The sequence below is a fragment of the Alexandromys fortis genome, unplaced genomic scaffold (assembly GCF_014885135.2).
Source record: "Alexandromys fortis isolate MF-2015 unplaced genomic scaffold, M_Fortis_MF-2015_v1.1 scaffold_58, whole genome shotgun sequence".
Classification (NCBI taxonomy): Eukaryota; Metazoa; Chordata; class Mammalia; order Rodentia; family Cricetidae; genus Alexandromys; species Alexandromys fortis.
This window is the reverse complement of record NW_026067940.1, coordinates 5,693,733-5,705,013: the sequence shown is the minus strand read 5'-3', so window position 1 is coordinate 5,705,013 and position 11,281 is coordinate 5,693,733. Positions and strand designations below refer to the sequence as shown.

Below are 11,281 nucleotides of genomic sequence, written 5' to 3'. Positions count from 1 at the left end.
TCCATTGACAGACCTTGTCTCAGAAAGTGAAGTGAAAGAGGCAAACACCCAGTGCCGGCCCTTGGCTTCCACACAGGCAAGCACTGGCAAGGCTGGCAACACACATGAGCACACACAGAGAGAAGAAAGAGGAGGAGGAGGAGGAGGAGGGGCCCGCCAGGCATGGTGGTGTACCTCTTAAATCCCAGTAGAGACAGATGGATCTCTGTGAGTCTGAGGCAAATTGAGTCAAATTTCAGGACAGCCAGGGCTACATAGGACCCAGCCTCAAAAAACCAAAAGTAAACAAACACAAAACCCAAACAATCAAAAAAGGAGGAGGAACCCTGACCTAAGCAATAACTGCCTGAAGAAGCTCAGGACCGATAGAATAGAACATAATAGAAACACATCATACAAATGTAAGAAATTCTGAAGTAAGAAAAAATAAAAATGAAATCTCCAAGAGGTCCTAATGGCTCATTAATAACCAACTTCAGGGGATTTTTTTTTTCTTCTTTTCAAGGCTTTCAAGGCAGGATTTCTGTAGCATGAATTCTAATTGATCTTAATAAAATCCTGGAGTCAGCTACAGCTATCGGGGGTGAAAGTTGAAAGATCAGAGTTCTTACCTCCACTTCAGACTGAATGGTCTAAGCTCCTGTCTCCACCTGCTTTATATTCCTCTCTTCACCCAGCCACACCACTCCTGTGTCTCTGCCTCCCCAGTGTTGGGATCAAAGGTGTGATCCACCACGGCTTGTCTCTGTTTCTCTTTGAGACTGGATCAATCTAGTATAGCCCAGGGTGGCCTTGAATTCACAGAGATCTGTCCACCTCTGCTGGGATTGAAGGTATCTGCCTGGCCTCTATGTCAAACTAGTGGCTTAGCTCTGCACTCTGATCTTCAGGCAAGCTTTGTTAGATCACAAACAAAATATCACCAAAGATTTCTCTGTGTAGCTTTAGCTGTCCTGGAACTTGCTCTGTAGACCAGGCTGGCCTCAAACTCAAAGATTCGCTGGCCTCTACCTCTGGGATTAAAGCCACCATCGCCTGGCTACAAGGGAACTTTCTACAGAAAACGGTTCCTCTTGTCAATTGGAAGTTGAAGAAGTTGGTATAGTTCATTACAGCGAAGGATGGCACAATCTGTTAAATTCTGTTAGGAGGTGTGGTTACCAGTTTTGAAAAGCGCCACCTAGGCCTGAGTGGGAGGGCCAGTGAGGACCCCAAGCAGACACTTTACCTCTTTTGTGTTTTTTTTTTTTTTTCTTTTTCAAGATAGGGTTTCTCTGTGTAGGCCTGGCTATCCTGGAACTCACTTTGTAGACCAGGCTGGCCTCTCAGAGATCCTCTGCCTCTTGAGTGCTGGGATTAAAGACGCATGCCACCTGGCTCTCAGACTCTGACCTCTAAGTTGAACTTAGCAGTATGAGTAGGTAAGTGACCAGAAAAGGTGAGGGCCCTCCTGGCCATCAAATGCCAGGAGGAAGCATAGGCCCAGTGCTCTGGAAACTACATGCATGAAGAGAATCGCAGGCTGTGTAGCGGTCAGGGAGCTCAGGCTGAATAGAACCTTTATTCTGTAGGCAGTGGGAAACAATCAAGGATTGTAAAGGAGAATAACAGCAGAATCTTAGCTAATGTTTGTGTTCCTACACTATCTGGCTAGGCACTATAATAGGAGCACAGCTCTCCGACCCTGAGCTTCCTCACAAAAGGAACCGAAGCTTCCAGTAATTAATTTGCACACTTGGATCTCTTTTCTAATAGTACTAATACATTTTCCTAAAGTTTTTGGAATTAAGAATCCAGATATTTCCAGACAGAAGTAATAAGATATTGTTGGGGAATAAACAGAAACTCTTGGTTTCGGGAAAGAACTAGCTTGTTCCTTGAACATGCCCCGCAAAGCCGGAAGATCAGCTGGCCTCTTTGCACATCAACAATCTTCCATCTTAGTTCTAACTATTCCCCTACTTGACTTTGTCATTGCACTGTTGATTGAAGTAGAATAAATAAGAATACGACCTAAAGGCCGGGTGTGTGGCGCAGGCCTTTGCTGAGAAGCGTGGGAGTCAACAGATGAAGAGACTTTTCCCACTCTGACTTCAGCCTGTCCTGTACACCACGGTTTCCTTTGTGATGTCCAAAGTAGACCGCAGGCAACGCTAGAGACCTAGGCGGACAGGAATGCATGAATGACTTCAGCAGTCACTTGAGTTTTTCACAACTATTACGCACTTGGGATGATCTGTGTCTACATCTGTGTCATATAACCCCAGGCACGTAGGTTATAAGGCACCACCCACCTCATACTTAACTCACGTCTACTTAAGCACTCAACAACACGAGAACGATAGACGTGTCAGATAAGTGACACTCTGCCTTATTTATCGGACCCATAAAAAAGGGCTCAGGAGAATTCGCAGGTTCTGTAGACACCCCCCTACCTCCCCGAGCCGGTCCCTTTAACCCAGAGGGTGGAGCGCGCGGTCTCCTAGGAGACCAGAGCTAATTGACCGCGCAGGCGTACATCCCGGGTCCGGCTGATGCAACTTTCCGCGTGTGTGCCCGCTCTACCCCGAGTAAGGAAGCCGATAGGGACCACAGGCACAGCCAATCAGCGGCGGCGCACGAGGGTGAGGCAAGTCCGCCTCTCGGGGGATGGGGGTGGGGTTCTGCGAATGACGTTAGGTGGCGCTGGGCGGTAGACGTAGACGCCCTCGGATCTCAGGCCCGTCTGGCAGCTTCCGGGTCTTCGGCTGCAGCCATTTTGAGCTTCGCTTCCCTGAGCCCTCGCCCTCCACCCAGCCCTTCCGCTCGCGCGTTTGGCGCCAGGGAGCGGGCCGCGGTCTCCGGAAACGCCGCCGCTGCCGCGTGAGGGATCTGGTCTATGGTGGGGTGGTCTCACACGGACTAAGGGAGCCTCTTTCCCCGCCGGGATGGACGTGGCAGCGACCGCCGCAGCCTGCGTGGGCCGCCAAGCCGTGCGGTGCACCGCCCGCCGCGGAAGCCTCCCCTCCCGGGGCCCCTTCTGCCGGCGCGGGGATCGGCCTGCGGCACCGACTCGGTGGCTGGGCAAGGCTGAGGCTGTGTAGGCCTCGGGTCCCGCCCGCCCTGACCCCGCCACGCTCCTGTCTTGAGAAACTGCCAGGGAAAGGAGATGGAGCTGGGCACTCGCGGGCCTCGGAAGCGGCCTGCCCCTCGGATGGGCTCCTGGTTCCGGCTGCCCTTCCTTCGGCGGTGGTCCGCTCGCTCCTCCGACTTGCTGACTCCTCGGAAAAACTCCGGGGACCCCGCACTGGCTGCCTCCGCCCTGCCCAAGCCTCGAACCAGGTACTGGACCAGATTCCTTTCCCAGCTCTTTGCGCTGCTCCCTTGCTTGGTCCAGAAGCTGGTTTTTTGGAGCCAGCTTTTCGGTGGCATGATTCCGACCAGATGGCTAGATTTCGTAGCAGGGTACAGCGCCCTGAGAGCCTTGAGGGGACGGGAGGAACCTGCCGCTGCCGCGGTGCAGAAATCTTTGAGTTCACTGCAGCTGGACTCTTCGGAAGACTTGGTTGTCAGCCCCCTTGATTGGCTAGAGGAGGGACCCCAATGGCGTTACACATCCTCAGACCTGGAGTTGAAACTGAAAGCCCAGGAAAGAGCTTTGGACTTCACAGCGCACCCTTTTCTCCTAGCGCAGCCGCTCTGGGGGGTGGAGTTGTTGCCCCGCAGTCTTCAAGCAGGTCTGATCTCCCACCGAGAACTTGGCTCGGCACCCTCTGGGCAGAGCGTAGGCAGTTTCAAGGTAGTTTCTTATCTGCTGAACTCTTCCTGTCTGGACTGCCTTCCCCAGCTGGAGCTGCGCTGTCGGAACAGCGTTGGAGCTAGCCAGCTGGTGGATTTCCGAACACTTCCCCCAGAGAGCAGTTGCCTTTTTGAAGATGGTTGTCACCCCCAGCCTCTGCGTGCAGAGATCTCGGGAACCGCGTGGCACAGGTGTCCCCCTCTTTCCACAGAAGGCCTGCCGGAAATCCACCACCTTCGTATGAAACGGCTAGAATTCCTGCAGGCTAACAAGGGGCAAGAGTTACCCACCCCTGACCAAGATAACGGCTACCACAGCCTGGAGGAGGAACACGGCCATCTCCGGATGGACTGTACAGATAACCCAGTACAGACGGTGCCCCTTCCTGGAGTCAGCCCCGAGCCCACCGAGAAAAAAATAGACGTGTTGATTCAAGAAGTTTCCCAAAGCCCCCAGGGAAGCAGTCCGCCCTGCGAGTTAGCTGTGGAAAAAGCCTGTGAAGAGGGCCGCACTAGTGTAGTTGACGGCTCAGACATCGAGGATGGCCTTCCTGTCTCGGCCAGACCAGTTTGTAGCAACAAACTGATCGATTATATTTTGGGAGGCGCCTCCAGTGACTTGGAAAGCAGCCCAGACACAGAAAGTGAGGATTGGGACGAGGATCCCGAGGATGATGGCTTTGATAGTGACGGCTCCCTGTCCGAATCAGACGACGGACAAGTCTCGGAAGGGCGCCACCTCTGGAACTCTTTCTACAGTGTAGATCCTTACAATCCCCAGAACTTTACAGCCACTATTCAGACTGCTACCAGAATTGTCCCTGGAGACCCATGCGATTCAGGGAGTTCCTTGCCTGACCGTTTCGATGTGGGGAGCTCTCAAGCTGGACCCCTTCCTGATACCCCCGAGCATAGTTCTGGGGCGGAAGAGGACTGGGAATCCAGTGCCGATGAAGCTGAGAGTCTTAGACTGTGGAACTCTTTCTGCAGTTCTGAGGACCCCTACAACCTTTTCAATTTTAAGGCCCCCTTTCAAACGTCAGGGAAGAACTGGAAAGGCTGTCAGGACTCACAAGCCCCTTCTGAGGCCACGGTGGCCTTTTCTGGGTGTCACACTCTACTTTCTTGTAAGGTGACACTGGTACAGAGCCCAGAAGATAATTGTCCAGACTCTGGACTGCCAGAGACTCTTTCTGGAGAAAAGTCCACCCGTAGCAGAAGAAAAAAGGTTTGTTTCTTTGCTTTTACACGAATAATGATTTGCTGTCTTTTGGTATGGTTGCCATAGCAGCATGACTTTCCCTGGAGCCATAGTTGTGCATAGTTTTGAGGAAGGCCTCTGAGCTTGTGTGCTTAGATTGAGAAATGCTCAAATGACCCTTCTTCCCGATGTAGAGAAGTATTCCCTTCTGGAAGGGGAATGCAGTATACAGATGGGAGCAGGGCTGTCATTTAGGTTGGTGGGGCCTGAAGTTTAAAAATGGCTCACACGTAGTTTGTTTGTGAATACTTAATACTTTGTTTTCCTGACAGCAGTGCCTTTATTTCTCTCCATTGAAACCCAAAGGAATACTAGTAATTATTATATTATGTATTAATGTAGCACTAGTACTGATAACCTAAGTAGCAAATTAGGCTTATCTAGTGTTGCCGGAAGGGAAGTGATTGTGGTGATGTATGCCTGTAATCCCAGGGCTTGGGAGGTAGGATTTCTGAATTTTGGAGTCTGACTTGGTCTACATGGTGAGTTCCAGACTTGCCAGAGATACATGGGTATCTCCCCCCCCCAAAAAAAAAAAACCAACAACAACAACAAAAAAAACGAATATTCATGGCTTTCCTGCAACTCTCAGTGCCCCAAGCTGACTAGAATTTGCAACCCATTTTGGTTTTAGGTCTCACTATGTAACCCAAACTGGCTTAGAACTCATGGAAGTTCAAGTTGGCCTCAAAGTCATGATGTGCTTGGTGCCTGAGCCTCTGAAGTGCAGAGATATTTGTGAGCCTTCAAACTAACTTTACAACTTCGTGAGACAGTGTGTTTGCTCTTTCATTCTCTCATTGTTCGGTTTACTTTACGTTCAGGGCATTTGAATTGCTTTATTTCTCTTGCTGTTTATTGAGCTGAAGTTATCAACCAAGAAGACATGCCACCCCAACACAAAGATGTCTTTTATTGTTGAGGGAGTTTCTTTAGTTTCTTATACTTGCACCAGTGAGTGTTGTCAGATGACAGTGTTGTGAGCTACTGGCTCCAGAGGGCCAGTTCTGAAACTAGTCTTGGCACAGGAAATATCTAAATGGTAAGAGCCTTTTTAATTTACTTATTTTTTACTGCAGAGTGTAGCTAGCCCCTTGATTGTCCTGAACTTGGTCTATCATTTAGCTACATCTCCAGGTCTTGTTATTCTCTTCAGGATAGGAAAAATGCTTTTGAGAGGGAACAGGCAAGAAACAAAGTGGAGTAGTGGCAGGAGGCTTGGCCTCTGCAGACCTGCACTCTCTGCTCAGGACAGTAGGCCCGGGATGTGTTTGGGGCGGGGGGCAGAGCCACCAAACCTGGGAAGTTACTTCATTCCCATGCCCCTGCTCCACTTACTTATCCAATGGGAATATACTAAGATCTGTTGCACAAGTGTTGCAAGACCTGTTGTTTTGTTTTGTGATGCTGGGAGTTGAATCCTGAACCTATTGCATGTTAAACATGCACCCTGCCACTGAGCTAGTTACACCTCCAGCTTGACTTAACAAAAGATAAAGGAGTAAATAAAACTCGTAATTCATTTCCAGGCCAATCACATGTCTAAGTTGTCTAAGTTTAGCTTAAAACTACTGACTGAAATAACCAAAACTAGAAGAGGTTGTGTCTAAATCTGATAGTTATTTAACAGCTCCTGCTACCTGCCATTCTTTAGTTTTATGAGAATAATAAGGTGCCCAGTTGTTAGAATGAGTCCTTGAGATCGTGGAGTGTGAAATACTTTGTGTACTGCAGAGCAGCAGATTGTAGACTTTCTCATCCTAGTTGTACCGAGATGCTGTGGGATTTGGGCTGCTCGCTGACATCTGGTTTCTTGGCTGTCCAGTGGTAACAGCATTGGTTCATATCTCATAGGGTTGGCACAAAGATCAAATGTGAACATTTGCAAACCTTTGAAAAAAGTTTGGCATTTAGTAAACAGTGTAAAGGTGCTTATTTTCTTTATCTTAGTGACGATGACTGGGTAAGCGCTAGAATGCAATATCTAGTAAGGTGTTACATGCTACTAATTGTCCTCAGGGGCATTCCTAGACCTGATGTAAAGGGAAGGAAAGCCACAGGCCTCGGTGGGATTAGCTGATGTAACTATTAAACATGCTTTAAAGCAGCATAATTTATTTATTTATTTATTTATTTATTTATTTATTTATTTATTTATTTATTTGAAACAGGGCCTCTTGTAAGCCGTCCTGGCTTTGTACCTCTGATTGTTCTGCCTCAGCTTCTAGTGTTGGGGTCATGGAAGTGTCTTCAGGGTTGCAGTGGTTACTCCCTTAACACTTTTTCATTTGGGGAAAAGAATACTTAAAATCTGAATTTCTGTATTTCTTTAAGAATTAAAGGATAGTGGGGATTAATAATAAGAAATCCAGAGTTCCTATCTCTGGTTCATTTATCAATACCATAAAACAAGAATTGGACTTGAAGAGACTGTGTGTAGATGTGAGAAGAAATGCATATCTCTTTCTGCAGCATTGTTAGCTATCATTCCCCGCTATGCAGTGGGACAAAGATTGTGTGTGTGTGTGTTTCTAAGATTCTAGAGTAACGTTTGGTTTGTCTTTCTAGGTAACTTTTCTTGAAGAAGTAACTGAGTATTATATAAGTGATGATGAGGATCGCAAAGGACCATGGGAAGAATTTGCAAGGGATGGATGCAGGTTCCAGAAACGGATTCAAGAAACAGAAGATGCCATTGGCTACTGCTTGACATTTGAGCACAGAGAAAGAATGTTCAGTAGACTCCAGGAGCACTCACTGTTGTTCAGCAATGTTAAGACAAGCGAACAAGCTGCCGCCCTGGCCCACACTCTCTCTTGCTTGAGAGGTTTCTCTTAAAAACAGATATTGGCAGCTGTCCTTGGACATGTTTTTAAAGAAACAACTTGTGTTTAGTGATGTGGTTGAATTATTTTTGGGTGATGTGTCTCATTAGAAACACCAACTCTGATAATGAAGAATCTCTAGTTTTTAATCTTCCCTTTTCCTATTTAGTTGGATGTGTTTTTTTGTGTTTTTGAGACAGGGTCTTCATAATTCTGGTTGGCCTAGATCTTTGTGTGTAAACCAGGCTGGCCTTGAAATTGATATCTTCTTGCCTCTGCTTCCTGTGCCACCATGCCCTACTGGATGTGGTTATAAATATTCTCTGCTTCTTGGAGGTGAAAGGGACCCTTTAAGTTGTTACTTTGCACTTTTAATACTTTTCTTCTGGAGACAGAGGGCAGCCAGGTTTACATAGTGGGCTCCAGGCTGGGGCTACATGCTGAGACCAGGTCTAAGGGACACAAACAAAACAAAAGATTGTTGGGTTTTTTTGGTTTGGTTTTTTGAGACAAGGTTTTTTTGTATAGCCCTGGCTGTCCTGGAACTTGCTCTGTAGATTCAACTGGCCTCAAACTCACAGAGATCCCCCTGCCTCTGCCTCCTGTCCTGAGTACTGGGATTAAAAGCTTGCATCACCATGCCTGGCACAGAAAAGTTTCTTCCCAGACCTGTAATTCCAGTTATTTTGGAGATTGAGACAGGAGGATAGAAAATTCAAGGTCTGCCTGGGCCTTGCCTTAAAATGAAAATGGAAAAGGAGGCTGGGGATATAGTTAGTAGCAGAGGACACTTGCCTACATGTGCAAGGCTCTGGGTTCAGTCCCTAGTACTGCATATTCAATTTTAATTCGTGCAAGGCTCTGGGTTCAATCCCCAGTACTACATGTTCAGTTTCCATTTAAAGTATGCATACTTAACTAAAAACTTTGGGTTCTTGTGCTTTTCCTATTCTAAAGTGAATGGGCTTTTGTTTTTCTGTATATATGTATATGTGTTTATGTATTTTGAGGCAAGGTCTCACTATGGCCTTGGGCTCATGGCAATCCTCCTGCTTTAATTTCCTAAGTGTATATATAGCCTATATATATAGGCTGTGCTTGCACTTTTTTCCATTTCATAGATTTGGCCTATTTACCCTAAAGCTAAACCTACTGTACTTGTTCTCAACTTAAAAGACATGGTTGTAGCACTTGAAAACATGGTGAATATCCCCCCTCTATTATTTTTTTTTTATTTTTAATTTAAAGAATTTGTCTTGTGTGGTCTAGGCTAGCCTTGAATTCACTACTTAGCCAAGGATGCCTTTGAAAGATCCTCTTGTTTTCTTGCTAGGATTGCACATGTGTGTGCCGCACATCCAGAGTTTTTTCTATATCTAGGTCTATTTAAGCTATTCCCAAGGACCACCACAAACCCATAAGTGCAGTACTTTCTTGACTGGGAAAGCTGTGTTGGTGTGTTTTTTAAAGACTTTCACTGTGGTGCCCTGCTGCTCTGCCAAACTTTAACATCTAGCATGTTTGATTTCTTTGCAAACTGTCCCTTTGGAAGGTTTCTGTGTTGTAGTTCTGATTCAGTGTGGCTCTTTAACTCCCAGTGATAGGAACTATAAAGCACTCTAGGAAGTAATCTTTGCATTGTAGGCATTCAGTTTTTATACTTGAAAGCCTAGAATTTATTAGGAATATGCAGACATCTCAGAAATTCAGTTTTGTTTTATGTCCTCTTAACAGAAAGCCAGTGTTATACCCTGCATCAGCACTGTCACTTTTAAAACCTGTCATGGTGACACTGTAAACTTGGATTAGGTAGTTCTGTGTTTTTAAGTGTGAAATGTCAAATACAAACTTCAGTGTCCAGGTTTATTGTGTTCTGTTTCATAGAGAAGCAATGGTGAGGCTTGTTCTTTGAGGAAAGCATAAAGTATAGTTAGCTAGACCAGCCAGAAAGTCTTACCCAAAGCTTGATCTTGAATAGTCTGTGTTGAGTAGTATGCCTGGTTTATTCAGTTAGCTTTATCCGCTGTGCGTATGCTAGGTTGATGTATGTTTAACCACCTCTTTAGTGGTCAGTTCTTAGCTTGTGCCTCCTGCCATGGGTAGTGGGGACACGAACAAAAGAGGGGGTCCACTAAATTGGTGATGGGGAGGAGTTTTTCCAGAAGAGCTCGCAGCCTAACTACCTCAGTTTCTGATCTCCCTGGTTATTTCCGTTTGATGTGCTCTAAGGTCTGCCTCCAGTGGTAACATTGTTCATTCACGTACACTAAGAATGCAGCACCAGGAAAGTTGGTCTTAGTTTTGCAGAACCCTCATTCTGTGTAATTTGTGCACCTGCATTTAGTGAACTGGTATAGTGCTGTGGAAATGGGCTAGTTAGAAAGCTGTGTCATTTGGAAAGCAGGCATGTGGGCTTAGGAAGGAAAACTGTGGCAATACATAGACATTTTTATAAACCAGACTGCAGTTTAGCGTTTGATTTCAGACACTTAGTGTTTTGTGTTTCTGAGACCCAGAACCTGTATATTTGCAAGGAGTGGGACATCTGTACGTTCCCTGGGTGTTTGAAAATTGTTCCAGATTCCACCTTTACCATCTCATGAGGAAACGACTGGTTAGAATACTCCCTACACTGCCTGCCTACAGATGTGGTGGCAAGGACAAAAGGACCTTTACAAATTGACTGAAGGAGAAGAACAAAATTATTGTCATCCCAGTCCCAGATGTCAGGTCCCTCCCAAGGAAGGAACACCTCCAAGGCCAGGCATGGCGTGGATGTTGTAGCTGCGGATGTTGTAGCTGCGTATTTTGCAGTGGTGCTGTAAGGACCTGCATAGATGTCATGGGCTCTGTGCAGATGGTGTCCGCCTTTCCAGTGCTGAAACGGGGCAGCCCTTTACCTGTAACTTGAAATCAAAGCTATCAGATTATTTTTTACAATTTAAGGTTAAGTTTGGGAACAAGATTTGAGTTGGCTTCTTCAGATCAATGATTTTAAATGTAACTAGTGGAGATTTTATAGCTCAGATTATATTTGTATATAATTATTAACTAATCTGTAAATTGTAATAAATATATTTGCAATTTAATGCTATGTGATAGTTTTACATATCCTTTTACATTAGTTTTGATATTATGTGACAGGGTTTTCAGAGTTAATCAGATTTGTAGTAGGCAATATGAACAGAGTGCACCACTGTCTGGCTGCCAACAATCCCTTCTAAGAGGTGAGATTTCATTCTAAAGTCAGGGCCTGCTCTACTACTCTAGCAGCTGCCATTTCCTTCTCCCCCTTGCCCTCTTCCCTTCTACTTTTCTTTCTTGTTCAGTGTTGGGGTCTTCTCAAATTCTTGGTAACTGGAATTAGGATAGTTGTGAATTACCATGTAGGTCCTAGGATGTTTTGTTTACATATACA

The 11,281-nt window shown here is 46.1% G+C and overlaps 1 protein-coding gene across 1 annotated transcript; it reads left to right on the top strand.

Moving 5' to 3' along the window:
- Positions 1–2,411: 2,411 nt before the first annotated feature.
- Positions 2,412–10,952, top strand: Ppp1r15b (protein phosphatase 1 regulatory subunit 15B). The gene is made up of 2 exons (XM_050147670.1): positions 2,412–5,005; positions 7,607–10,952. Exons 1-2 carry the CDS (start codon positions 3,149–3,151, stop codon positions 7,874–7,876), a joined length of 2,127 nt encoding a protein of 708 aa, XP_050003627.1. The 5' UTR covers positions 2,412–3,148; the 3' UTR covers positions 7,877–10,952.
- The last annotated feature ends 329 nt before the right edge of the window (positions 10,953–11,281 follow it).